This window comes from Elgaria multicarinata, chromosome 22 (genome assembly GCF_023053635.1).
Source record: "Elgaria multicarinata webbii isolate HBS135686 ecotype San Diego chromosome 22, rElgMul1.1.pri, whole genome shotgun sequence".
NCBI classification, from domain to species: Eukaryota; Metazoa; Chordata; class Lepidosauria; order Squamata; family Anguidae; genus Elgaria; species Elgaria multicarinata.
In genome coordinates, this window is record NC_086192.1 from 1,382,063 (window position 1) to 1,410,029 (window position 27,967).

Here is a 27,967-nt window from a genome sequence, read left to right on the forward strand (position 1 = left end):
CAGAGGAGCCCCCACCCCGTCCAAGGATCAGCGCAGCCCAGGGAGGAAACCCAGAGAACTGGATTGGGGGCCCCGCCCCCCCCCAGGGGCCCCCTTCCATCATCCGTTTTCCTCAAGCCCTTCGATTCCCCCCAGGATCCCGAGAGCTCCACCAACAGCCCGTGGGCAGAAGCACCGACCGAGGCGACCCAGCGCAGCCCCTTGCTTGACCTGGGCTAAACCACCCTCGTCCACGCAGCGCACTGACCCGGGAGAGGGAGGGGGCGGGAGAGGGAGAGAGAGACGAGCATTGAACATGGGTTTAAGGGTTTGGGTTTTCTTTTGGCTTTCACTTTATTTTATTTTTGTTCCTGCAGACGGGGCGAAAAAGAGAAAGAAATGTCTAGTTTGGATACCCGTAAAGCACATGAGCAACGGCTTATTATATTAATAACAATAATTATAATCAGTGAAAGTGTTTTTAAAGAAAATACAGCAGCAGTGCAAGACCCCACCCCCCATCCCTGCCCCGTGGCTGGGAGAGGAGCTCAGGGTGCCCAGGGACAGGCGTAGCGGAGCCACTTCCTGTTGGGGGGACATCTCAAAGCAGTAGTCCAGCCCCAAACTCGAGGAGAGACAGGAGTCTCCCGTTGAAAGGGCAGCTTTGGGGGCGAGTGACTCGATTGTGGGGAGGGGAGAAAGGAGAGGTGCATATTCAAAGCTGGGCGATGAGATGGACAGGTCCGCTGGTCCACGGAGCAAAGGGACCTGCGCCCGCCCGCCCGCCCTCTTTGCCACACCGGGATGCCCGCTCCGGCAACGCCCAAGGCCGTGGGTGCCATCACAAGGGAACAGACCGGGTGAGAAGCCGCCACAAGCAAGAGCAGTGGGCGCGAGGGAGGGGCGCGTGGCCCTGCGCAGCGTGGGCAAGCGGGGGGCTGCGGTGCCATCCGAACGCTGCTCGCAGAACGGGCAAAATAACGCAGCTGATCCATCGGCACCGCACCGTCTAGGAAGGGCACCCGGATTCGGGGGAGAAAAGTCCCAAACAGCTGTTTCAAACCTGCTTGCGTGATTTGGTGGTGGCGAGGGCGGAGAAGTGGCGAGAGAACGGGGCAAACTGATGACAGGAGAGAAAGCAGGACCTCGTGGCAGCCCTGCCGAGGGAGGGGGAAGGCTTCGGGGGAGGAGGTGCCCCACACCGGAGCTACGGGAAGCCTGGGACCCCGCATCAGGGGAAGGGAGGGGGCACGTTTCCGGGAACCCGCCCCACCTGATTTAAAAAGGCAAGGCCGATTCAGGAAACGAACTTCCCGTCGCAGCTTTGCGCTTGGGACTGCAGTACGTCTCCAACGAGAGAAAGGGGAGACGTCTCCTATTAGGTGCTGCTCGAGGAGCTCCACGCTTAACAGCCCTGCAGCAGGTAAACTCAGGGCAGCAAATCTTTCAGTAGGTTGCACTGCCTGCCCCAAGGGGGAGAGGGGGGGGCTCCAGCTCTGTCCTGGAAACTTTTGGAATAGGGTGAGGGGTGCATTTAACGTGTAGCATGGGAAACGTATCACAGGAAAACCCATCAAAGGGGCAGGGAAGGGAACGTCCTTCTTCCACACCAGTGTGCAAACTCCATTTCCCTCCCATGACACCCACTCCAAAGGCTGCAGGGATATAAACCTCAAACAATAAATTAGAACTTGTGTATCACTATAATTTGGTGTAACAGACCAGGCATCCTGTTAAGGCAACGCAAGCCGACGCATAATTTAATCCACTTTTTGAAAAAGAGAGAGAGAGTTCAGATCACTTCATTTTTGCTCTAAAGAGACAGCGCTACAGCGCTAAGAAGTGCCCCCAACCCTTCTAACACTCTTGGAGGGATTTTAAAATAACCGAGGTGGTGCTAAGGGTCCTGTCAGGGGTGGGTAGGGGGCAGAGAGTCTGAAGGAGGACAGAAGCAAAGTCTGAAAAAGATACTTAGGGTTGCTACGGCCCAGAACTATATGTCTAAATCAAGAGAGATATACAGATTAAAACTGTTTCTAATTCCCCCCTCTTAAGAACCGCTAGCTGACCTAAGACGTCACTTTAACATCTGTAAATTTGCCATTTTCTTTTAAAACAAAAAGTTATCCTTAGCATTAATTGAACGTTTTTGTCTGATAGCTTTTAGAGTTTAACCCATGCTCATTAAGGAGAATTGGAGGAGCGACCGCTTTAAGGCTTCCGTCATCGTCATTTCCACACACACACCCTCCGCCTGTCCCCCGGGGCTGTGGGGAGGACAGGGCAGTGGGTTCACCCCCCACAGTGCTACTCAGACCCAACGCTACCAGGTAACATTCACACAGAAATATTACACGTCTGAGTTTACAGTGTACAGCAATCGTTTTAGCCAGTGTACAGAGAAAGAATAAAAAAAAGGCAGCTGTGACGTTTGTTTTTGGCTTTTTTTAAAATTCCAAACTTGACGGTGATCATTATGTCTTCAAGTCCTTATCTTGGAGGGGAGGGGAGAGAATGGGCGTAGGGAAACATCGGCCGGGGAGGCAGAAGCCAGGGTGCGAAGCGACAAAACCCCGGTGATGGGGTGCGGATCTCTTGTCGTATTGGGGACCTAAGTGGCTCAAAACCGTTCCGAAAAGGGCCTGCCTGCCCACACCTCCTCTTTCCAGAAGGACGCCCTCACAGCTGGACTAAGACAAGCCTCACGCCGGCTGAGACTCCGGAGTCTCCCCAGCAAAAAGAGAAAGGGGGGGGGGGAATCACAAATCCCTGATGGCTTCTGATGACCCCGTCTCGATGGCAGGGGTCATCAGTCTTCCAGACATTTTGGACCACAACTCCCTTAAGTGCCTGTCCACATGGGCCAGGGCCGATGGGTGTTGTAGTCCAAAACATTTGGCACAACTTCAAATTCCGCCTTTCTTTTTGTGAGACAGACGTTTTAGAAGGTGTGGAAAGGGGCACATTGCTCTCCGCCGGAGCAAGCTGCAATCTTTTTTCAAGAGGAACCAGGAAAAGAAATCCGAGCTGTGATGCTACCCGACTAAGCCCAGAATATGCACACGCACTGCAGTCCCACAAGGTGCGGAGCACCGTGGGGCGGAAACAGATTTGGAGAGGAATGAGGGTCCGGATTTGACTCAGTGGGAAAGAAGCAGAAGGACCGGAGGGCGTTGACCCCACGGGATGGTTTTAGGTCTGCCATTTGTGGGCTCCCGTTTCAGCAGTTTACAACGATGATCACAGAAGTTTGCAAGTTAAAAAAGAAACCAAACACAAAGCAAAGGAACAGCCACACACGTTGCTCATTAAATTCAAATTAAGACTAACCCTCGGCCGCTCCTGCCGCCCGTGAAAGTGCCCGCTGCCTTATCTATACCCTGGGTGCTGAATATGAAGGCTTCGACTATCGCTGGGCTCGGCCGCTCGGTTCATGGCGGGCGGGGGGCGGGGGGCTTTGCCCAGCACCACCACCCCGCCCTGCTCGCGGAGGCAGGAATGCTGCAGGTCTCCGCTCAGGTACTCCATCGTCTGCATCAGGCCGCCCTGGCCGGCTCGGTAGTGAGGTCCGGCCGCGCACTCCAGGGCGGCCCCCATGGCGGGCGGCCCCCCTGCCCCGTGGAAAGGCACGGCCAGGTCCTGGGAGCCCGAGCTGTCGCTGTTGGGGGTGGGCAGAATGTTATTCCACAGGGGCTGGAAATAGTGCCCGTTGGTGTAGGGAACTGGGCCGGGCAAGCCGTTGACGGGCGGCGAGGGGGTAGGCTTCTCCAGCGGCGGCTTGACGTTGAACGGCTGGCCCATGCAGAGTTCCAGGGCGTAGCCGGGTGCCTTGCCAGCGAAGGCCTGCCCGGGCAGCTCCCGGGCAGGGGGGTTGCCCATCATCCCGGAGGGGCCCACAGCCCCCTCGCCACACATCTGCTGCAGGTGAGCAAGCTGTTGCTGGTTCCAGGCCACCGCAGCCGCCTGCTTCATTTCACTTTGGTACGCGGAGGGGCCCCGGCCGACGACGCCCAGGGGGACGCCCATGGTGGCTGAGGGCGGGACCGCGGCAGCGGCGGCAACGGTGTGGTCGCCGGGGTTGACCACGCAGGAAGGCAGGGGCGTGGGGGCGTTGTGGGCCGACACCCGGGTGCTGGCGCTGATCAGGAGGTTGCGGCTGATGGGGCTGGGGTTGGCGATCTGTCCCTCGCACACTGAGGTAGCGCTGACGCCCGCGCGGGCCTGGCAGAACTGGTTGATCTGGTGCACAATGCTGCTCAGGTCCGGGGGCTGGCTCTGCTGCAGCGTGGCAGCCATGGAGAGGGGGATGGTTGAGGTAGACACAGTCACGTTCGGCGGGGCGTCGGCGTCCGCCATCTTCCGGCCCCCGTGCAAGCCGGGCGGCGGCGGCAGCGCCTGCTGCTGGAGCAAGTGGCTGGCGGGGTGCTGCTGCTGCTGCTGCTGCTGCTGCAGAGACGGGTGCCCCACGCTCTGAGAGTGCGGCTGCTGCAGGGCCGGGGGAATCCCCTGAGGATGCTGGGACAGGCTCTGGACGTGCTGCTGCTGCTGCTGCTGCTGCAGGGCCTGCTGGCGGGCCAACGCCTGTGGGTGGCTTAAAGTGCTGGGTGCCGGGTAGGGGGCGGAAGGGGGGTTCATCATGGCGTCTGGCAGCAGGCGCGTCCGGCTCCCGTCAAAGTCCTTGACGACGCCTTTCGCCGGCCGGCGGACTATGGCCAGCAGGCCCGCCTTCACCGCGGCCTGCGACGGCGGATAGGGGCTGTACCTCTGCCCGGAGGTGTCCAGCCCGTTCACAGTGCGGCGGACGTGTTTCCGCTGGGGGACCTTGACACTGTTGGGGAAAATTTTGATAGTCAGAGGATGGTTGGCCACCTTCTTAGCATACGCGTCCAACTCTGCTGGAGTAGGGTGCTGTGCGGCTCTCATTTTCTGTGTAGTGTCCCCTGGTTGGGGGAGGGGGTGGGGGAGGAGGAGATAGGGGCAGTGGGGTGGAGAAGAGAAAGTCAGAGAGACAGAGAGAGAGAGAGAAAGAGAGAGAGAGAGAGAAAGAGAACCCATCAACACTGACTCAACCCAACAGCCAGTGCTGTATCTTAAGAACATAAGAACTGTTCAGAGCTGGATTGGGCCCGCAAGATCCAACAACGGGGAGAACAGGCACTACTCGGAAGCTCACAACTGCATAGGTGGCAACAATCCCCCCACCCCAATGGGTTCCCTCCAGCATCCCATGCCCCAAGGAAGACTGTGCCTGGAGATGGAAGTTCTCTTTAGCTCCCCTGGCTAACACCTCTCGATCCACCCTCATCAACCTGGCGTTGAGCTACAACTCCCAGCAACCCGCTTGACATAGTCAGCAGGATGCTGGGAGTTGTAGTCCAACATATTTGGAGGACAACAGGTTGGAGAAGGCTGTTCCTGACAGACCTTCAGTCCTATCAATGATTCAAATCCTTTTTTCAAGGCTGTTTACACACCCTCTGGCCAGTGCAGCGCCAAATTATTCCTCCCCTTTATTAAAAGAGACCGTCCCCTCACTCCTGGTCTCCAGAGGAAGTCCTACTGACTTTTCTGGGGGCGGGCGGGCGGCATGGATGGGCTTAGAATGTTAAGAAGCAATTGTGTGAGCTGAGAGTGTGATTGGCTGCAAAAAATAACCACCAGAGGGATAAAAAAGACGAGGGCTGAAAGCCAAAGGCAGCTGGCCCAGCGTTTACATTCAGGAAGCATTCAGAGACCCTCCTCTTCATCAAGCGTTGGAGATTTCATCCCAAATCCCAAATAACACTTAGAACTCAAGAATGGAAGGCTCACGGGTGCGGCTGTCTTCCGTTTCACTTTGGGGATCATGGATCTACTCTTGCCTTGACTCAATGAGGCTCCTCCCACGCAAGCCCCACACGTGTACTGCTGAGGGGGATGGAGCCCCCTCCTCCATCTGGGGCCACAGAGGCAGGTTTGGGCCTTCCACTTCTATCCTGCCTCTGCGTTAGCTGCACTGGCTAAGGCTTGATACGACCTTAGCTCAGAACATCCAGAGCGCCTAAAGTCCCGCATCTTTGAGGTAGCAAATCATGGGAAAGAGCTCTGCTTGGGAGCCGCAGGTTCAATCCCCTGGATCTCCAAGTAGGATCGGGAGAAACGCTCTGCCAGCCAGCGTGGACACGGATCCTCGCGGCGGAAGGAGGCAGCTTCTTCTGCTGGCTCCCTGAAGCAGCCCTGGGAGATGCCAGGAGCAGCCTCCTCCTCCTCCTCCTCCTCCTCCTCCTCCTCTGGAGAGTTGCCCTTGCAGCCTGCCTGGTTGGGCCCCAGCTTTCCCCTCTCACTCCCCAGCCCCCCAAACCCGGCCTCTCCCTGGGGCAAGAAGCTATCGGCGGGATGGTCAGAATTCACACAGTGACTCACATTTCTGAAGTCCAGCGTTCATCTGCGGGTAAGAAAGCAGCTGGAAGGGGAGGTCTCCTGGCCCGGGGAGACAGGCCAGCATGACAGGCAGGCTGCTAGCACACGGGGCCCTCGTTCCTCTGCCCACTGCAAGGAGACACAGCTGAAAGGTTAGAATCCAGCCCCCCTCCGGGAAATCCAGAAGGCCTTCTACAGGAACGCCCACCGGCTCAAGGGCCCTCCCCCCATCATGGCGCAGGCCAGAGGTATTGAACTGCAACGCCCGCTGTCCCCAGGCACCCAGGTTGGAGAAGGCTGCGTGAAAGAGGGTCATTCTTTTGCAAAAAACCCACCTCTTTCAGGTCATTTATTTATTTATTGCATTTCTATACCGCCCAATAGCAGAAGGTCTCGGGGCAGTTCACAAAAATTAAAACCGTGAAGACAATCCAAAGTATAAAACAGTTTACATTTCAAACAAATGGGCATTATTACCAACTGCCCAAGAAGGTGGGAGGGGGCCACTTACGTTGCGTTTCTTTTTTTAAACCCCCCCCCCCCAAACTATGGCACAAGGACCCACGATTCCGGGTTCAAGTGTGGAATTGGCAAGATGTCGTGAGGGCCACCCGTTTAAAAGGGGGCTGGACAGATTCACAGAGGAGAAGGCTGGCAATGGCCGCTAGCTCTGCTGGCTATATAGAAGCTCCAGGATCAGCGGCCTCTGGGTGCCAGTTGCTAAGAGGTGCCTGCTGCTGCGGTGCTCCTGTCCTGCTTGTGGACAGGATGTCTCATCGAGGCATCTGGCGGGCCACTGTGGGGACACCGGAGCGCTGGAGTAGACGGACCCCGGCTCTGATCCAGCCTCAGGGCTCTTCTGATGCCCCTTCCTCAAAAACCCGCCCCGTGCATGGCTCTCCCCCCTCTGCAAACGAGGCGCTTCCTTGTCTAATGATTCACCAGGAAGCGCGACCTCATCAGTCAAAGCCCACTGTAACTTGCTACCTGCCATCTGATTGTGCGAACCTCGTGAAGATGATCTAGCAGCACAGAAGCAGGACACCGGCTCAAGCCAGCCGATGTTGCAAAGCAAAACCCCACCTCAGTCATGATGAAATCACACATTTCCAGCTTCGGTCCGGACCCCAACCAGATCAGTACAGAAAGAATGGGAAACTTGTGGAATACGCCTCTCCCCTTGGAGGCCCGACTGGCGCCGGCACTGGTTTCATTTCAGTGCCAAATTCAGACATGGCTTTTTTAACAAACCCTGTGATGGCTAAATTCACCAAGCCTTTACACAGTATTAATTGGTTTTACTGTTTTTAAATTCTGTACTGGTTTTAGCTTATTAATGGTTTAATTCTTTAGCTGTGTATTATTTATGGTTTTACATTGTTTGAACGATTTAATCTATATGCCACCCTGAGATCCTTGTGATATAGGGCGGGATACAAAAGTCTAAATAAATAAATAAATAAAATAAACAAACTTTCTTAACGAGGTTGCCGCAGAAACAAAAACGATGAGAACATGCACACTGCGCATTCAACCGCCATACAAAATGAAAAGTCCCAAACGCCGTATTATTTGACGCGCATCAACTACAGACGCCCATGCGGAGACGCACCGGATTTTGCTCCTCTCTCATTGGAGCTTCAGCCATTTGCAAATGCCGCTTCCAAGGGCGCACACATGCGCACGTGTGGCCGCCAGGGCCGGAGCCCTGTTTTGCATGGGAAGCAAAAGTCCCTGGCATTTCTAGCTCAAAAGGGAGCGGCTGAACACACGACGGAGAAGACACCTTGCTCTGCTCCAGGCGTGAGAGCCGAACCATCCCGGCTAGGTTAGACGGATAACTGGTCTGACCTGGTAGGAAGACGGCCGCTTGCCTTAGCCGCGGACAAAAAAACATGCAGGTAAAGAATTACCCAGAATACTAAACAGTAGGATACAAACAGAAGGAAGCGTTGCTCAATCTCACATGAGATGATTTCGCTCTCAACGGTGCCACTGGGGTGGTTCTGGAGAAACTAAGCAAGAAGGCTGGAGCGAGCCAGTCCTGCCTTTAGGGCACGGGCAGCAGGGGCCCATGGCAGGAAAGGTCCCATGGCAAGGGAGCCTAATGAGAAAAGGAGTGCAGGATGGGTGGGAGTATTTAAAAAAGGAAATTTTAAAGGCACAATTACAAACAATTCCAACAAGGGGAAAAAAATAGAAGACAACAGAGGAAACCAATGCGGCTCCACAAAAAGCTTAGAGATGACCTGAAAACAAAAAGGGATACATATAGGAAGTGGAAGGAAGGCCAGGCTACAAAAGAAGAGTACAGACAAGTGGCGCAGAAGTGCCAAAATGGCGTCAGGAAGGCTAAAGCTCAGAATGAGCTGAGATTAGCGAGGGATGCTAAAAGCAATAAAAAGGCTTTCTTCAGATATGTGAGTAGTAAAAGACAGAGGAAAGAAATGGTGGTTCAACTGCTTAACGAGGATGGCAAATTGATAACAGATGACAAAGAAAAGGCTGAAGTGCTCAATTCCTACTTTGCCTCAGTCTTCTCCCAAAAGCGGGTCTATGACCCCCCTAGAAAAAATGAAGCAGAAGCTGAGGGGGCAGGATTACAGTTTGAGATTGATAAACAAATGGTCAAAGAACACCTGATTTCTTTGAATGAGTTTAAATCTCCAGGGCCCGATGAACTGCATCCTAGAGTAATGAAGGAGCTAGCAGAAGAACTCTCAGAACCTTTGTCTATTATCTTTGCAAAATCATGGAAGACGGGTGAGGTGCCGGACGACTGGAGGAGGGCTAACGTTGTCCCTATCTTCAAAAAGGGCAAAAAGGAGGAACCTGGGAACTACAGACCAGTCAGTCTGACATCCATCCCTGGGAAAATTCTGGAGCAGATTATAAAGAAGTCAGTCTGTAAGTACCTTGAAAACAATGCAGTGATTACTAGAAGCCAAAATGGATTTGTGAAGGACAAATCCTGTCAGACTAATTTGATCTCATTTTTTGATTGGGTAACCTCCCTTGTGGACCGTGGGAATGCTGTGGACATCATATATCTTGTCTTCAGCAAAGCTTTTGACAAAGTGCCCCATGATATTCTGATTAACAAACTAGTTAAAAGTGGGCTAGATGGAACAACTATTAGGTGGATTCACAGTTGGCTACAGAATCGGACTCAAAGAGTACTTATCAATGGAACCTTCTCAAACTGGGGAGAGGTAACGAGTGGGGTGCCGCAGGGCTCAGCCCTGGGCCCAGTGCTCTTCAACATTTTTATTAATGATTTGGATGAGGAGGTGCAGGGAACGCTTATCAAATTTGCAGATGACACAAAATTGGGTGGGATAGCTAATACCCTGGAAGACAGAAACAAACTTCAAAGTGATCTTGATAGGCTGGAGTGCTGGGATGAAAACAACAGAATGAAATTTAATAGGGATAAATGCCAAGTTCCACATCTGGGAAAAAGAAACCAAATGAACAGTTACAAGATGGGGGATACTTGGCTCAGCAATACAGCAAATGAGAAACTTCCATGTTTGTGATTCCGAGATTAAAGAGTGAGGGGTTATTAAAGCCCAGTCTGTTCACGGAACAAAAGCTGGAGATACTAGTGGGCTGTGCCTTCCCCGCACCAAACCCACACTGTCTGGTTAACGTGTCTGGCAAACGCAGGCAGCGACACCTGGCCACGCAGGACGGGACGTTCCTTCTTTCGCTCAGCACCTCAAGTGCCATCAGGTCAAGGGCAGTGTTCGCTCTTTACTGAGATGTGCTCGCTTCATCCTTAAAAGCTAATCAAGCTACAAGGGAAGAACCAGCCCACCATGCAAGTGAAGCCACAAAAGAAGAGTCCATCCACAATGCACACTACGCACCTGCAAAAACATCAACGACATTTCTAGCATTTTGATAGCCTGACAGGAATACATGCTCACCCGTTTACAAAAGCGTCCATTCCAGTTTACAAAAGCTCCGTTCCATTTAAGGTCCTATCCCTCAGGGAGGCCCAGAAATAATTTTAAATATTATTATTTAAATAATAATATTTAAAATTATTAAGCTATCAGGCCCCTTTGCTGCAAACTGTTCCATCTATGTAAGCGCTGGCTGCCACACTAGAAGCAAAATTTTCGCACCTGGAAAGATTATGGCTGTAAGGAACCGAAGAAAGGGAAGAACAGCATGTCACTCCAGTTATTAAAATCCATAAAGTGACTCGTCTTAGGCCCTGGAACAACTATATCCAAAAGGAAAAGACCAAAAAAAACAAAAAACAAAAAAAGTGACGTGCAAGTAATTAGGAAAGCTATGTGGCAATAAAACTTAATTGTACATAACTGAATGAATGCAGGCGATGAGCTAGGAGGAAGCTGTTACCAGCAGTGAACACACTAAGCTGCTCAAAGATACACATGAAAAGGGTCTTTCTTAGAATGGCAGTGAAGCACAAGCTGGGCATTGAGCCAGCAGCGTGATGCAGCTGCAAAAAATGGTGAATATAGTTTCCAGGTCACAGGAAGTGACAACTCTACTTGATGCAGTGCTAGCGAGATCTCGCCTGGAGTACTGCGTCCACATTAAGAAGGATGTAGACAAACTGGAATGGGCTGAGAGAAGGGCAACGCACCCTCCTGCAATCCCTGAAGGGCTGTCACACAGAAGAGAGCCAAGACGCATTCTCTGTTTCTCCGGAAGGCAGGGCTAGAATGGATGGGCCTTAAGTGGCAGGAGGGGAAATTTGGGTGGAACGTTAGGAGAAACGTCTTAAAGAGTAAGAAGCATTTGACAATGGAACCCGTGACCTAGGGGGTTGGGTGGCGAAAGGTTTTCAAGTAGAGGCTGGATGAGAGGACAGGCAAGTCCAATGGAGACCTGAACATTACTGTGGAAGACTATTCTGTGGGGGAGGAGAGAGAGAGAGAGAGAGAGAGAGAGAGGAAGTTAACTTGTCAATGGTTAAAATTATGCAATCTGTCCAGAAGGAAACCTTGATTGCTTCCCCCCTCTCTAGGACTAGGCTCTCTGCAGAGCGCAGGAAACAAAATTAGCAGCTTCTGATGCTAAATCAGTGCAGGTGGCTCGGAGGGAGAAGCTTCTCGCCTCATTCTTCTTGCCGGCTGGTCCGCCTACACATTTCATTCTTGCTAACAGACCAGAAAATGTCTCTCTCTCTCTCTCTCTCTCTCTCTCCACACCCCCCCCCCCCGCCCCACCTGCATCTCCTTCCCTCACACTCAAGACCGGGCTTTTTAATTTTTAATTATTAACGTCGCACTGCCCTTTTCACACAAATGTCCCAGCCAAACATTTCAGAGTGCTTTTTGCAAACCAGTCGTACTGCTGAACCACTTGGAGAGGGGGAGGGGAGGGAAAACCCCCCCCCAATTCCGTGGGAACATCAACAGGTCAGAGTCAAGCCAAAAAAGGTGACACCCAACATGTTGTCCCTGCATCTCCGTGGCAGAATTGACCAACGGTGGATGGTGCCCAGTTCAAACACTCTTATTTGGTGTGATTTAGTTGGCTTCTTCTAAACGCTGTTAGGGTGGGAAGAATGGCAGAAGAGGACTATATAGAGCCCTGATTCCCCACCCCACAAAAGAAAAAAAAAAACCTACTGGGAAATCACCTGAGGACTTTCCCTGCAAAGCTACTGAAACGGCTCTGCAAAGCTTACCAAAGTGATTTTGTCCACCTGGGTCCACACACTGAAGTAAAGTACTTTTTGGTGTATCAGTGGACTGAAAAGTCTCTCTCTCGCTCTCTCTCCCCCCACAAAATTATAGGTGCTCTCACTTGTAGGTCCTGCATCTCCGGAGGCAGTGAATAAAACAGGAGTTGTCTCTCTGCCTGCCAGCTTGGATGTGATTGATAAATAGCTTCTACAGCAGCCTTCCTGAACTTGTTGTACTCCAGATGGTTGGACTGCATCTCCCATAATCCCCCAGTCAGCTAAGAAAAAAACTTGGGTGCAGAAACTTTAAAATAAGGTAGTGATTTCTACATATTCAGAGGACTCCCTAGGTATGTGCAGAAGAATATAGGTTTATAAATTAAGAGAGACGTTTAACCAAAGAAACAACCCAACAGCCGTGTGATTTTTGAAGACCTATAGAATGTTGGAGGCCTATAGACCTAGAGAAAATGCTAGAGCAACTCATTTCTTTGTCAGCAGAGGGCATTTTGAATGCTCAAAACAGGAACTCCCATCTTTGCTGCCATGTTTTGTGATGATTTGGGGGATTTTAGAGAGTGGGAGGACATACAGCAGCCAAATTACAACCATGTTAAAATGCTGAAATTCTCTCTTGATTTCCATGGGCATCTCTCACTTCTTCTCTGGGAAAGCAGGGCAGGAGAGAGAACAGGTGTAAACAAATTGGATGTGTGAGAGTCTAGGAATTAAGTCTATGGCTGAGGGCAACTGAGCCGTGGAAAATCAAGGGCATTGGGTTAATTTTTTTTTTTTTAAAGGAAACTGGAGGTAGAAAGAGAGGAAACGGTGCTGACTGAGCCTGTTAGCCTGTAACGGGTTATACAGTAGCGCTCCCCAATCTGGCAGCTGTATTGGCTGGGGACAATGGGAGATGTAGTCCAACATATCTGGAGTCCACCAGATTGAGGAAAGCTATTAGGAGCGGAGAATACACTCCAGCATTTTGACTGAGCCTGTCATACTTCCTGTAAACTTGAGTTCTAAGCCAGCGCAAGCAAAGCACTTCCCGGAAAGTCCTAAAAGCCACATTTTCTTTAGCGTCTGTTGCCAAAAGGTTTCTTGACCAGGATGTGGGGAGGGGGGAGTCCCAGCAGCTACAGGCCATCACCTCTGTCATTATCACCGGATATCTATCAGGGCACTCGGCAAGACGAATTCTAAAAAAGAAAAAAGAAAGAGTCTGACCAGGAATGTAAGGAAGCCGGCAGGCAGGCCCAGCCGTTCCTTCTGTGCAGGGAAGTGGGCCTGCAAGGGGATTAAACTGATGGAGATGCCTTTTGCTTGGCAGCCTAGACATTACAGCCCAGGACTGAGAAACAGGCCTGGGGCCGCTTCCAGATCCTCCTTATCGGAGCAGGAAACAGATAAACAGTCCCCCACTGCCAAAATGGCCCTTCCAAAAGTTCTAAATCTCTGCAAATAGCCCAGCTGTGATCTCTGAATATCTCCCCCCACCCCACCCCGCCAAAGGATCTAATGCCATCAACCACCTAACAAAGCTCAAAGACTATCGCCAAACAGACACTTTTTTTGCATCTCAAAACATGCCACTCGTATGGTCCGGCCACCATCACAATCTGGACAGCCGCACAGCTTTTGAGATATGGCCTTTAAAAACCCCCAAAAGAAACACCAACATTCACGCCAGAGGTGACCTTGTTTCTTCCTGGGCAGATCGGAAGCAAACCAATCTCCCTCCTGGGGTCTCCGGTAGCTCTCCCCCTTTCTTCGGAGGTGCTGCGTCCTTCCCCTCGGCTAAACAAGCCAGGCCAAGTTGTGAAAATGAATCCCTCTTCGCCAGTGTTAAGATTTCAAAACAACTCACTATTTTAAGGTATCTGCTCAAAAGGTTTTTCAGGGAGGAAGTGGGTTAAACCCATATCCTAAAGAAACGCTGCTCCACGCTTGTGCTTTGCACTGATTCATGGAGGGAAATAACGGGGGCTGTGCTCAGGACCACTAGTCTTAATTAGAACCTTTGCTTCACTAATAACCACATGTCCAAGGAGCACGGCAGGAGAGGTGGGGAACTCCCTCCCACCTGCCAATCCTTGCAAAAACAAGGCAAACCTGCAGCAACAGGTTTTAGAAAGCGGAAAGGGCCATCGTAAAAGTGTGTGTGTGTGTTGGGGCAGGGAAGAGGCCACCCTTCCCCTCAACAATTCAAGCACAGAGCCATAGCTCAAGGGCACAGTTTGAAGATCGAACAAGGGGTCAATGGGAATTATAGGTCAAAACATTTGGAGGGCCAAAAGCTGCTCATCCTTGATATAAGGAGATTAAAAACCCCGGGATCTTCAGTTCCCCAACCTGGTATCCTCCAGATGGGCTGCCATTCCACACATCTGGAGGGCAGCAGAGAGCAAAGGTTTCGGTCGACAATCCTGGGCTAGGAAGACAAACGGTCTGAGACTGAGTTCAGACAACACGACAACCACTGGTGGTTTAAATAGTCAATGGTTGGTTATTTAACCCACCGTGGGTTATCGTGTTCTGTGGAGGCCGTTTTTTTTAAACTAATGGTTGGTTATTTGGGCGAAACTACGCAGAGTTGGCTATTTGAATCGTTGGTTATTTCGTCTGCCAGAGTCACAAGGCAAGAGCAGTCCAAGCGGTGGCTGCAGCTCTAGTCCAGCTGTGGCAGGATAGATTTCCGGCAGCAATGGCTGATGGGATACAAGTGGGAGGACTGAGGGGGGAGAGAGGGCAGGGGATGAGTGAGTCAACTCAGTGTGGACTAACAGTCAATTCAATGCTGATCGTAATCCACACAACGGTTGATTATCATGTTGCCTGGGGAGGACCCCCTAGATAAACAACTCTCGAGTGGATGATTACCCCACTGTTGACTATCGTGTTGTCTGAACACAGCCCGAGAGTTAGTATTAGGCTGCTCCTTCTGTTCTCTGCTGAATGGGACACTACCCACCTGGATGGCAATGCAGGTGATGAGCAAAGGAAGGGTAACCAACATCCAGAAGGTCTGTTCATTGCCAGCCACGTATTTAACAGAACAGGCCCTGGTGCATGCAAACCGCCCCCCCCCCCCAACAAACAGGCCCTCTAACACTGAACCTCAGGCCTCAAGTGGCCAAATATTTAAGACTTTAAAACATCCTACAAAAGAGACTCCGATTGTTCTACAACCCACCCCCTTGGGCACACATAGCCTAGAAGCAGTTTCATTGCACCAGGTGCCTAAAAGCCTGCTAGAAACTGCCAAGCGGAAAAGGTGTGGGTTTGCCAACAAACCAGGCAAGGCTAGGATCCATCTCAAGACACTCGCCACGGCTCAAGGTGTTCACTCACAACTTTAACCTCCAAAGCATTTTGACAAGGGGGGGGGGGGGGAGGCAGCTAGCTACTGCAATCGCAGCTTAACAGCACGGGGGTAACAAGTTTCCCCAAACCCAGTAGGGAGGCTGGCAGAAAGCAATTACCCGGCTTCCTATTACAGGAGCTAAAATTGATGATCACGATGATGCAAGACTCCTGAGGAAAGAGCGATCAAAGCAGACAGGGACCGCGGCCTGCCTGGATGGCTTGCGGGAGGGGGCTGTTTAACACCATGCAGCCAACTTGCTTTCTCCGCATCGGCAGTGTCGAACTCAGACCGCACCGACTGTACTAAAGCGCCGCTGCCCCATCTCCCTACTTTTCAAGGGGTCTGGAGGCCTGGTAGCCCCAGAGAAAGAAAGATAGCTTGCAATCTCATTTTGTTGCGGTTATTTGAGGGTTGTTTAAAATCTCCAACAAGCCACGCTGCCCGGGTCCGGACGACACAAGAAGCTGTGCCTGGGCAGCGATTATTCAAATTGCGCCCGGCCAATGCTGCGAACCAGGTCAGCAAGTGCAAAGTAGGTCAGCAAAGTCATTCCAAAATGGTGCGCTTCGGCAAACACATGGAAGAAATCCCGCTCACAATAAGGAGGTTGTTTGCTACAGCTCTGCATGATTCAATGGGCTAACCTCCCTTCTTCTCGCCAGTTGAGGGCGGGCAGGTGGGCTTGGGGTAACCCTGCCCGTCGCTTTTTTGACATGCCCTAAAATTAGAACTTCCCGCCCGAAGGAGAGATCTGAGCAACTCAGGAGCTGGCATTTCTTGGACCCTGAGAAAACCACAGCTGCAATGAAAGGCAGTGCTTTAACCACCCCGTTTGCTTCGTTAAGACATTTCTGCGTTAATGAGAGCCATTGTAACCAGCCCTCCGCTACAGGGATCTCCAGAACCTCAACAGCTCTGCTATCTGCAGCGGACAATGAATCACTTTAATTAATATTTACCAAAGTGCCTGAAAAACTTTGTTGCCCTTGACATTAGCTGGCAGAGTTTCTGTTGCCAGCTGATTCAATGGTTTTTAGGCCATTGCTCCTTCCTGGCAAGCAAGTGGGGGCACCGGGGGGGGGGGGGGGGAGGGAGAAGGCAAAGCGCCCAGCAACAGCAACTCCTAATTGCCCATATATTATGCCCATTCATTATGCAGATATGACCAGCTGGGTGTAAAGCATTCTGGAGTAGCCTTTTCCAAGTTATGCCCTCCAGATGTGTGGGGACTGCAACACTACAACCCACACGACGATGCGACCTGCAGTCCAACACATCTGGAGAACTCCCGTGTGGGAAAAGCCATCCTGGAGGTTCAAAACTGTAAAGTCCAGCGGGACTTTGGAGGGCGATGGGGGTGACCTTGTAAACGCCACAACCCACTCGACTTCAAAGCCACAGGGCTGGGACACACGCTCCTGCAACAACAACACCTCAAAAGTGAGAAACTGAACCCCTTGACCAGAACTGCCTTCCGCTTTTCTGTGCCTGCAGGGAACGAGGGCACAAGCACACACAGAAAACCCTGGCCAGAAATTGCGGAGCTGTGCTTCAACGAGGGCGGCTGTTTTATCTTTACGCACTGCGCCTGCCCACTTACGGTTTTAAGAGTTAAAATTCCTTGCAAGTCCAATGACGTGGAGCAAACCAGCATGGAGGGAGGAGAGAACTGACTGGATGACGTGAAGCACCTTTAAATCAGCTCTTTTGCACAGAAGAGCAAGTTTGATGCATTCCTTTCCTGCCCCCACCTTGCCCGGAGAGATGCAAGGGAATAAATAAAACCAGGCTTTGATTGCCTCTTAAAACAAATGCAACAGGCACTTAGGGCAGCAGTTACAAGTTATTCATAAATTCATGGAATAGAAATGCTAAATGCAGAACAAGTTTTTTTTTAAAAAAAAGCAGTGGGAAACAAATACACTACTTCTCTTAGCTTTATGAATATCGCAAACGGTCAAGTTTTAGAAGCAAGGGGAGGCTGGAATTGTCTGCAATCTGGGCAGATCACGCTCCCCAAAACATCGAAGGGAAATGGCATAGAAAAGCCTTCTCCAACCTACTGCCTAACAGAGGCTTTAGACTTCGACACCCATCAGCCCCAGCCAGCATGGCCAATGGCCAGGAATGCTGGGGAGCGTAGTCCAAAACCTCTGGAAGGCATCAGGTTGGGATAGGTTGCAAAAGCTGTGAAGATGGGTCCAACTATTAACAGGATGTAGTTTCTTCCGCAGACACTAGGTGGGAGCCTGAATAATTATTTTGTCCCCATCTTCTACCTACTGGCTGCTAATTGGCATAGGGGCTGCAATAGGAGGGTTGGACATTATCACTTGTCTGATCACCTGTGGAGAGTGGAATCGCAGCCAGGGAATTAAGGAGGGAAGCTTCACAACAGCTGGTTCTCCTCTTAGGACCTTGCTAACATTGGCACAGGCGTGCATGCTGTTTTCTGTTGGGGTTTTTTATTTCAAAGTAGTGGGCCGGTAACCGTTGTGGACTTACCGGCAAGCCCAAAGATCCCTATAAAGACCCTTCTAAGAGTAAGCCATTTCGATAAGCCCACCCAGAGTTACTAGCTCACACAAGTCCTTAGTAGCTGCTTGCTTTCATTGTTTGTAATGCCTCAATGGCACAGGGCGGCCTTCCTGAACCTGGAGCCTTTCAGATATGTTGGACTGCAACTCCCAGCATGCCCCAGCCAGTCCGACATTGCAGTAGGCTAAGGAAGGCGGACACAAGAGAAAGAGGCCCAGCTCACAGAAAAAGGTTCCAGACAGTTTGCTTGGAGGAGACTTTTCTGGAAAAACAGCTGCTTACGATTCTCTTTTAAGCTTCTTTAATTATTCTAGTCCTGCTGAAATTGGCAGAGAATGATGGAGGCTGGGTAGAAGAGGATAGAGGCTGCAGGGTTCTAACAGGTCTCTGCCAGGCAGCCCTGTGCCAGAGGATTCATCCAGACAAGACAGTTCCTTCCACTCGGCATCCATGGATATATTGCTTTTATTCTAGTTGCTCTACAGCTGCTGGTTTCACTGGGACTCAAGCTGCATCTCATTTGAATAATGCTGACACTGAATAGAGAAGCCCCCGTGGAAGACGCAAGTGGGCACACCGTGAAAAATCAACACCCCCGTGGCCTCACGAGGCCGGAAGGGGAAAGAGGTCAGGCAGCAAGAGACAGCACGGAGAAGGCAGGCGGGCAACACCCAGCACAAGGGCTCCAGGAGAGTCAGAGAAAACGGTGAGCTCACAAATGGTAAGCCAGGACACCTCCAGATGTGGGGGCCCCACACCTGTTCTTCCAGAATCTATTCCGGTGGAGCTGGACTAATCATCTCAGTTGCAAAGTGAAGCCAGACGGGGGGAAAAGAGAGAAAACACCAACAAAATGCTGAAACACTTTCAGAGAGCCAGCTAAGCAAGAAATGGCAGACAGCGAGAGTGCTTCCTCTCACCTGTCTCCCACGTTTGCTCACATGGCTGGAAATTTAGCAACAGCTGGAGCTCAACCACAACCCCCCCCATTGTAGCACTTCAGGCGGGCTCTTGGCTCCCAGCACAGCAGCGGGCTCTTCTCACAGAGATAAGGCATCTGCCTTTTGGGGCTGTTTTTTTAAAAAGAAAAAAAGCTTTTAAAAAAGCTATTGGCTTTTTTGAGTCTTTTTATTCTGAGCCCAACACATCTTCTATGGGCTACACGTTCAATATGATGTGGCCGGTCTTTCAGTCTTTCCCCTTCTGGCCATTTTTCTATTCAAAAGTGTCCCCCCCCCCTCAACTGTTTTTCCGCACATGAGGGGGGGGGGAACCACGTTCTGAGGATTCTCATAAAGCACCTCCGGACTGTCTTAATGTTCCTTTCGATTAGATTTTGTTCCATATCAATCCATCTCGAAAGCGTGGCGCCCAGGATGCATTTACCCAAAGGGCAAAACCATCTTCTCCTGTGGTCGTTTCTTCCCTTAACTTCGGCTTTCTTAGCTCTGCCGCCTCTCTCTTCTTAACCACGTGACGCAATTCACAGGCAGGACAGAAATCAGCAGAGATTATATCAGCCTTCATCAAATGTTTCCAGAGCTCCACTGCTTTCTCACTTTCTGTCAAGGGGGTTCACCTAAGGCTGCCCCCCCCCCGCCCCAAGCTCATTACACTCTGCCAGTCTCCTTCTGTAACAGCAGCCTTTCAGGTCCTGGATTTGAAGACAGCTGCTGTAAAAGGAGCACTGAGATAGCGCTACAGACTGGGGGTGGGGAGGAGGGAATGTCATTTGGAGACAAAGGTTTCCAGACAGTGAGGAGCAAAGCTCGCCCAGAACCTGAACTTCCATGACCGCACTGTGTGAACATTGAGACATTTGAGCCACAGGCAAGCATCCCAAAAGCCTTGGCTTTCATTTAGAAAGAAAAGCCGAAGTCTCTGACCCTGCCGGCTTTGAAAACAAGCCTGACCTTGCATGCACATTGACCTCTCTTGGAAGCCGCCCTGCTGTGTACGCCTTGCCGAGGCAGACTGTATACTAAGCTGTTTGGCCTGTAAAAATAAGCAAACTGTGCAAGTGACATCATGGTCTGCCTCTGCTCACTTAATCATGGACAAGACGCAGGGGTGGGCAGAAAGTAGATCTTCAGATGTTTTGGACTTCAACTCCCAGCGTTCCTCACCACTGGCCATGCGAGCAGGGTCTCCTGGGAGTTGAAGTCCAAAATATCTGGATATATCTCTTCTGCCAACGCCCAGATAAGAGGATGGGTAGCATTATGGACCAAAAGTCATTAACTCAGCTGCCTGTTGTCACTCTAGAGAGAGAGAGAGAGAGAAAATTGGTAAACCAGCCTGGATAAATTACCCAATCCCAAAATTATTTCGACGATTCTTCTACGACCCCCACCCCTCCACACACGCAACACAGCTAACATGCCCTGGAAGCAGTGCCTGATGGCAGCATTTCCAGCACCCACTCACTGTCCCAGGGAGTTACCATGAGAGAAGGAAATATTTGGAAGGCCACCAGTTAGCAAGAACTTGCGTGAATCACGAAACACGGACACAAACAGAAAGACGTTCTATTGTGGATGAGATCACAAACTCCTTTTTATCCGATCTTCCCAATGCACCCATTTTAATGTTGTTTTAAGCAATCTGTGTGTCCCTTCGAGCACCTATTAGCCGGAGGGGGGCAACTCATACACCTATTAAATAGGCAAACTCACACGACACGCAGGGTTAACCAATATTTCCCTTTTCGAGTCAAAGCAAATCGATTATGCTGCCCCGGATTGGTTCCAGGAAACCAATTTCCTCGCTTGTCGTAGGTGAAAACCAGTCAGCTTTGTTGACCTTAAAAACAGTTTAAACAGCCGGTGCGGTGTTGATATCAACGAAGCAGAAACTGGGGGAGTCGATACCATAGCACAAGCATTTGCATGTTGTGTTCAGGGGAAGTTCCCCAATGAGGCAAAAAGAAAACATCAGTCATGGCAGATAAGATGCTCTGAAAGACACCTTGCCCAGGTGTACCAAACTTCCCCTGCCAGGTACAGCACTCAGTGCAGGAGCGCTGAGTGCACTCTATGCCAGTCTCGGCTCATATGGGTCAACGACAAAGCCCAACAGCCCTAGCCCTGGCCTCATTGCGAACTGTGCGTGTGCCCCAGAATCCTTTGCACTGCTCAGATAGGTCTATCTGGAAGAGGTCCCCCACCCCACCCTCAGAGGCAGAAAGCAGGTGATGTGCAGAGGGCATCTTTTCAACCCAACCAGTCACCATGAAAAAGCACTCAACAATTTCTCATTCAAAGGGCTGACATGCGAGCCACAGCACCTGCTCACCCAGGAACACAGAACTGCTATACTTCTACCTCAAAAATGACCTCACCCTGCCCACCAACCACCCCTATGAATCTGATTCTAACACCTAGATATTTTCCCCACACATATGACTTTATCATCACTGTCCACTTATCTGTTGCTGGGGAACATGGGTGGGAGGATGATATTGCAGTCACGTCCTGCTTGTGTGATGTCTGAACTGGGGATTCTGGCTTGTCTCTCTCCCCAAATTATAACTCTGGCTTGTTTGGTGGGAGGCATCCCTGTTTCAGACCTCACGATAAACCAGGGGTATTGAACAACTTTCAGCCAGACAACCGAATTCTGTATTTTGTGAGCACTCAGGGGCCACATTCCAGTGGTACGAGGGGCCGAGGGCAAAAGGGTGCAGGTCTCACATGCCAGCATAGTTTAGCATAATGCTCCTGCTGCAAGTAACTGAGTCTTTCAAAACGGAGGGGGAAATCTTTTCAAAAGCGGGCAAATCACCAAACAATTTGACAGAGGGAAAAAGGAGCCTTGTAGGGATGGATTGGGACCCTGGACAGTGTGGTTCTGGCCCATGGGTGTGAGGTTCAACACTAGGGTGGCCATCTGGAAAGGGGGGCAGGACTCCTGAATCTTTAACAGCTGTGTAGAAAGGAGAATTTCAGCAGGTGTCCTTTGTATGCAGCACCCGGTGAAATCCCCTCTTCATCACAACAATTAAAGCTCCAGGAGCTCTGCCTAGCACGACCAGATATAAAAGGAGGACAGGGCTCCTGCAGATTTAACTGTTGTGATGAAGAGGGCATTTCACCAGCTGCTGCATGCATACAAAGGACGCCTGCTGAAATCCCCTTTTCTCTACAACCGTTAAATATACAGGGGCCCAGTCCGCTTTCCATGCAGTCACCCTATTCGACACCCTTCTGAAAAACAAACCAAAGGTTTGTTTAGCCCCTCCCACTTGCAGGAGGAGCCAGCTGGAGAAACAGGGGTTCCAGATAATCTTGGCTTATCGCGATGTCGAAATACAGCCTCTCAGCAAGATCCAAGCCACCACATTTGTTGCATTGTTTCATTTTAGATCTTTATAACTCTAGTTGCTAAATACATGTGTGTAATGATCAAGTTTTAGTTGTGAGTTGGTAATTTCACAACACGTGAGTTCTGGCTGATCTTTTGACTTGAATCCAATTTAATCAGGTTTGCTTGGATGAGGTGCTACCCATTAGCCTTTTACAACCTGATCCTAATCACACTTACTCAGAAGTAAATTCAGCTTTGTCTAATCAAGTTGAATCTTGAGGCTGCAATCCTGTGCATACTCCCTTGAAAAGGAGCCAGCTGGATTTACTTACTTCCAGGCGAACATGATGAGGACAGACTGTTTACACGCCCACTACAGCTACCATCTTGTAGCAAGATCCTGTACATTTTTACTCAGGAGTAAGTTGCACTGGATCCAATGGTGCTTAGCTACCAGGTAGATGGAGGTAAATGAAAGCTTTTCTGATTTATTTTTTGGCACAATTTTTTGAGCCAATCTCCCCCGCTTCATCAAGAGTATGAACCAAAAGAGAAAAGAGGGATATGGCATATTAGTTAAAATGGAGGCACAGGGTGGTGTTGGTGGTGTTGTTGTTTTAAAAAACGCCTTGCAAATTGCTTCATACTTTATGGGAGGCTTCCGAAGAGAATTGGAGGTGATCCTGAAAAGTTTAAGGAAGATATCATGACAATTTAACTAACATCGTCCTCACTCCGTCAAGGCAAGCAATGGTGGCGTGCACATCAACCATAGCAAGTACTTACTTGATTTCTGGGAGAAGACAGAAGACAAAAAAGAGATCATTTTACCACAACCTACATTTTTCCTCTGTGACATCTGTCAAAACCATTCCTGCATTTATGATTTGCTTAAAACCCAAAGGTCATCGCAAAACATTGACCCGCACTCCTGCCTCTTTAGACCTCGCTCTCGGAGACGCCTCCCCTCCCCACAGCAGGAGGGACTCGGGTGAGGGGGAAACCAAGCCGAGCGGTGTTTGCACTGCAAAGTACCAACCTGGAAGCAGGGCTCTTGCTGCTGCCCATTCCATTCTCGTGCTCACCTGCAAAATGCCAGGTGGAGCAGAGCAGAGATTTGCACACCCCGGCACTAAAGAACGTAAAAAAGATAGCACGCCAAAAGGGCTTCAGCAGGAATCAAACCAGGCAAAAGTAAGCCCCCACGCGCAGGCGGCAAAGCCTTCAGCCGGCCCACAGTCCACCCTCAGCCTGCATGTGGTGCAGGCACGCTCGTAGGGTATGTTTCAAGGTGAGGGCAGACAAAATGAGGGCTGGCTCACTGGTACTTTCTGACTTGTGCTTTAGGCGACAAGCTGGATGCCTGGATGCACAGGGCTCCCGAGGAACTCAGTGCTTTCTCAGGTCTGCCCCAGAAGATGCTAAATAGTATTCTGAGTGTTGCTTTGCTGTCAGCCAGATCCGCAATGGTGTCCAAAGCACCAAAAGTGTTCACGGGACACTGCAGCCACACATAGATCCGCAGGAAAGTAAGTTCCCTGCGCCACACATGCCTGAAACCAGATGGGATTATTGACAGGGGTTTTCTGGGGCCTCGACAGGGAAGAGCATTTCCCAGCACCTGACCCTTTTTAACTGGAGATGCCAGGTATGGAACCTGGGGCCCTGGAGCTATGGTCCGTCCCTTGTTCCTGCATTACGAGAACCCCAGGGAGATGGAGGGGCACTGCCTGAAGGAAACAGCCATGAAACAATCAGAGCGGAGAAACAGACCTCTCAAAGTCCAGCACCAGCATCTAAATGCATTGACCTTCTTCTCCTATCCCCTTGTTCTTGAACAGGGCTGGGGCTTCAAATGCTCTTCCGATGCCCAGGAACTGGAAATAATTTCCCAGCCTTGCCCGTACATGATCCTTCCAAATACACAAAGAAAGCAGAGGTTCACGGCTTACCGATTTGGTGACTGGATGGCAATCCATTACAAAACGCACAGATCTACCTCTGAGGGGCCATGGCTCAGTGGCAGAGCCCCTGTTTTGCATGCGGAAGGTCCGGGTTCGATCCCTGGCATCTCCAGGCAGGGCTGGAAAAACTCCTGCCTGAAACTCTGGAGGGAGAGCCGCTGCTGCCAGTCAGTGTCAACAATACTGGGCTAGACAGACCCAGGGTTGGACTCAGTAGAAGGCAGCTTCCCATGTTCCTGTACCTGGACACCTTAGCATTACTTCTAGATTTTGCCAACAGAAACTGCCAAAGCAACCTTTCCTGCTCCCATTTAATGTCCATTACAACAGTTCCCCCCAGCACCGCTCTGCAACGACAGGTGACTTACGAGGGCAAGTGAGCTCACGCATATCACGGTAGCAGATACCTCCCCCCACTCCACAAAAGAAACTGCAGACAGCAGGGTCACCAGGCACAATATACAGTCGCACACACTGCTACCTACTAGGGTTGATGGCGCACGGGGTTTGGAAGATTTTGATCTGCTTGCATCATGTTTTGAGACAGTTCACATTTTGCATGTGGAATATCCCAGGATCAATCCCCAGTTAAAGAACTGGGTTGCAAGTGATGAGAAGGACTCCAGAGCACTGCTACTAGTCGGGGCAGACCACACTGCGCTCAGCAGACAAAACAGGCTAACCTGGTATTTTGCTATCTGAATTCCCAGGCACCGGAATCCCGCATTCAGAAGCCCGAGCAATGAACCACGATTCCACCACCACCACCCCAGTTCTGGCAGCAGAAATGTAGCCCGCGGAAGGGAGAGGCTCTGTCTATGACAGAGAGGAAATAATCCAAACTGGCTTTTCAAGCCAGATGCAAAAAAGGCCTCCAAGCAAAGGCCGAGAATGGAAGTGGCAGATTTGATAAACGCTACCTCAGCTCTCTGTGACAGAACCACCCCGCAGGCAAACAACCGAGGCATTTCACATGTTTGCAGGCATGTGTGCAAATTCTGTCTCAAACGTTGGGGGAGTGGGAGAGTTAGTGGATAATGTGAGTGGGACAACATCGCTTTTCCCTTCATGGTCTAGATTGCATCCTCCTGTTTCCCCACCCCCCAATTTGGATCAACCGAACTTGCCCCCAGAACTGAACCAAGGCAGAACAAACCCACAAAGGGAGTCGGCAGAATGCTGGCAGAAATTTAGGAAACCTTGGGAGGGGGGAAAGTTAGTCAGGAATGCAAGTTTCATGAAATCAGCCGAACTGGTTTCAGAAAGGCGCCCGTCTTTCGGTTGCCCTCCCCCCCCCCCGCCCCACAGACAGGGCCAGCTGCCTCTCCCAGCCCCACAAAGCGCCAAGGTCTATTTTTCATTCATCATCTCCCACACCCACGGGGCAGTCAAGTGACTCCATGCCAGAGGACAGAAGCAGGGCGCGGGTTCCAAGCCTGCTCTGTGCAATGTCACCTCCGTGGGTGCCCTTGTCGGGGGGGGGGGGGGGGAGAGCGGGGGCAGCATTTGCATTCCTGCCACAAGGCAGCTTTGAAAAGGGACCCTGAAATAGGAGAGAACCAGGTGTGTGTACAATATGGCAGCCGCTTCCTCTGGTTTCTGACATTTTGTTCCAGTTTCTTAACAGCCCTGCAGGTAAGAAAAAGCCCTGCCTTAAAGACCCATCAAAACCCTCAACAGGATGGGACCCTTCTACACATTTCACATGGGATAGGGGGTGTTAGGCTGAGCAGGACACAAAATGGATGCAAGGGTGTGTGTGATCCATGCCGCTAATGCACAGGACAGAAGAGGTTCCCCCCACAACCAGAGCACCTTCACAGCATTTTAGTGTATTTTGGGGGGGCGTGAGCGGTAACCCCCTACCTGCCCCCCCAAGGGAGACAGACAAAGACACATGCTGATGGGAAGAACTGAGACCCCCACTTCTTTTTTAAAAAAACCAAGTCCACCCCATATTCTTCTCCCCAGTCATTTGCACTGGAACAGGGCAAACCTGGTCCCATTACTGAGACAGGAACTCCCCCAACGCACATTTATTTTGAAACAGCCTTCCCCAATCTGGGGCCCGAACTACAAGTCCCACTGTCCCAGGGCAGCGCAGGTGAGAGCCGTAGTCCCACCCATTTGGAGGATTCGGTACACAGAGCAGGGCAAAAGGGGGAAAGCAGGTGAGGCTGCAATTGGAAATGGGGGTGGGAGACTAGTGAGGCGTACTGGGGCAGGAGCAGCAACTCAAGACAGGAATGATTTTGGGGAAGGCCTCACAAGAGAGAGAGAGAGAAGGGGCGACAGAATGAATGCAGGTGCGAAAGGCTATTCATGCAAGTGCAAAATAAGGAGCAAATCCTGTTGGGTTTTTTTGGGGGGGGGGCACCAAAAGGGCCCTGCTTCAGAGAGAGAAGAAGCAGGTGAGGGTGCAGGATCCAAAGGGTGCGTTGGTGCAAAATGGAGGAACAATCCAGGCTGGAGGTGTTTCATCGGCCGGTTGGTCGTGGGGGGGGGGAGGGGCAAAGGGCCTACAAGCCATCCCCAACCCAGCGCCCTCATCTCCCATGATGTGGTATTGCTGGCCGCTGGAGGATGGGAGTTGGAGTCCAACCTATCTAAGCGGGTGTCAAGCTGGCAAAGGCGACCAGGTGGGAAGGGGGTAAAGGGGTGCTGAATTAAGGGGGTGGAATGAAAAGCCGGGGGAGGGGTGAATTTAGGAGAGGAGTGAATTGGGGGGAATAAATTAAAGGGGATGAATGGGGCGGTGGTGGAATGAAGTGCTGGGGGGATTGAGTGAATTGCCAAGGGGGTGTTGAATCCAGGGGATTGCATGAGAGCAGCTGAATAAAGGGGGAAGGGGTTGGATTAAGGGTCAGGGGAGCGGATTAAGGGCCAAAAGAGGGGGTGGATTTGGGAGGGGGTGGATTCAGTGCTATGGGGGTCTGAATTAAGGACCTAGGAGGGGGCAGAATAATATTCTACACAGGCTGGATTGTGGGAGGGGGGTAGAAGAAAAACGCCAGTGTTGGAAATGGGGAAAGCGGGGGGGGGGGCTGCCCTTGACCTTGCTCTTTCTGAGCCCCCCTTCCTTAACTATTGCCCCCCCCCGTCCGGCCCAGTCGGGCCTTTCTCCCTCTCCCCCCCGCCTGCAGGTAGGCCTTCGCCCCTCCCACACCAGGGAGGGGGAGGGGCGCCGGTCCCGTCGTGAGTGGGGGGGTGTCTCGGCGCCCCCCCCCCCCCAGCGGCCCTCATCCCACCTCCGCCCCCCGGCCGCCTCACCGTGGGAGCCCCCGCCCGGCCCTCATGGCGCCGCCGCCGCTTCTCCTGCTGCTCTTCTCCCCTCAGAGCCGGCTCGGCCGCTCCCCCCGCTCTGCGCATGCGCCGCGACGTCTGGCCTGGCCCACAAGGGGAAGGTCACCACGGAGAGAGATGGGCGCACACACTTCCGGTTCCCTGTTGGAGGAGGAAGTAGGGGGAGGGAGCAAAGAGCAACCCATGTGTTTGCGGGGGTCAGGGAGACTGTAGAAGAAAAAGTCTGGAGGGCCTTTTTTTTTTTTTTTTTTTTTTTTTACACACAGGGTTCAATTTGGTTTGTTTTCCCACCAGGCGGTGAAACGAGGACCGGAAATCTTGACCGGCTTGGCGACGCTACGCCTTTACTTATCTCTGCGGCTTTGGGCATCCTCGAACATCGAGAGAAAAATGCCGGTCGGGTTAGGCCTTCGTGCGCATGCGCGACGCTCGTGCGCTTTC

The 27,967-nt window shown here is 51.4% G+C and overlaps 1 protein-coding gene across 3 annotated transcripts; it reads right to left on the bottom strand.

Moving 5' to 3' along the window:
* Positions 1-1,712: 1,712 nt before the first annotated feature.
* Positions 1,713-27,574, bottom strand: FAM222B (family with sequence similarity 222 member B). Of its 3 annotated transcripts, XM_063146586.1 has the most exons (3): positions 27,494-27,574; positions 6,382-6,507; positions 1,713-4,919 (listed from the first exon to the last, which is right to left on the bottom strand). In XM_063146586.1, the coding sequence occupies exons 2-3, from the start codon at positions 6,461-6,463 to the stop codon at positions 3,349-3,351; spliced, it is 1,653 nt and encodes a 550-aa protein (XP_063002656.1). In that variant the 5' UTR covers positions 6,464-6,507; positions 27,494-27,574; the 3' UTR covers positions 1,713-3,348. The 3 variants fall into 3 exon arrangements, with proteins under 3 accessions (XP_063002656.1, XP_063002658.1, XP_063002657.1); XM_063146588.1 differs by lacking the exon at positions 27,494-27,574 and having other exon boundaries at positions 1,713-4,807; positions 6,382-6,464; XM_063146587.1 differs by lacking the exon at positions 27,494-27,574 and having other exon boundaries at positions 1,713-4,905; positions 6,382-6,454.
* Positions 27,575-27,967: the final 393 nt, after the last annotated feature.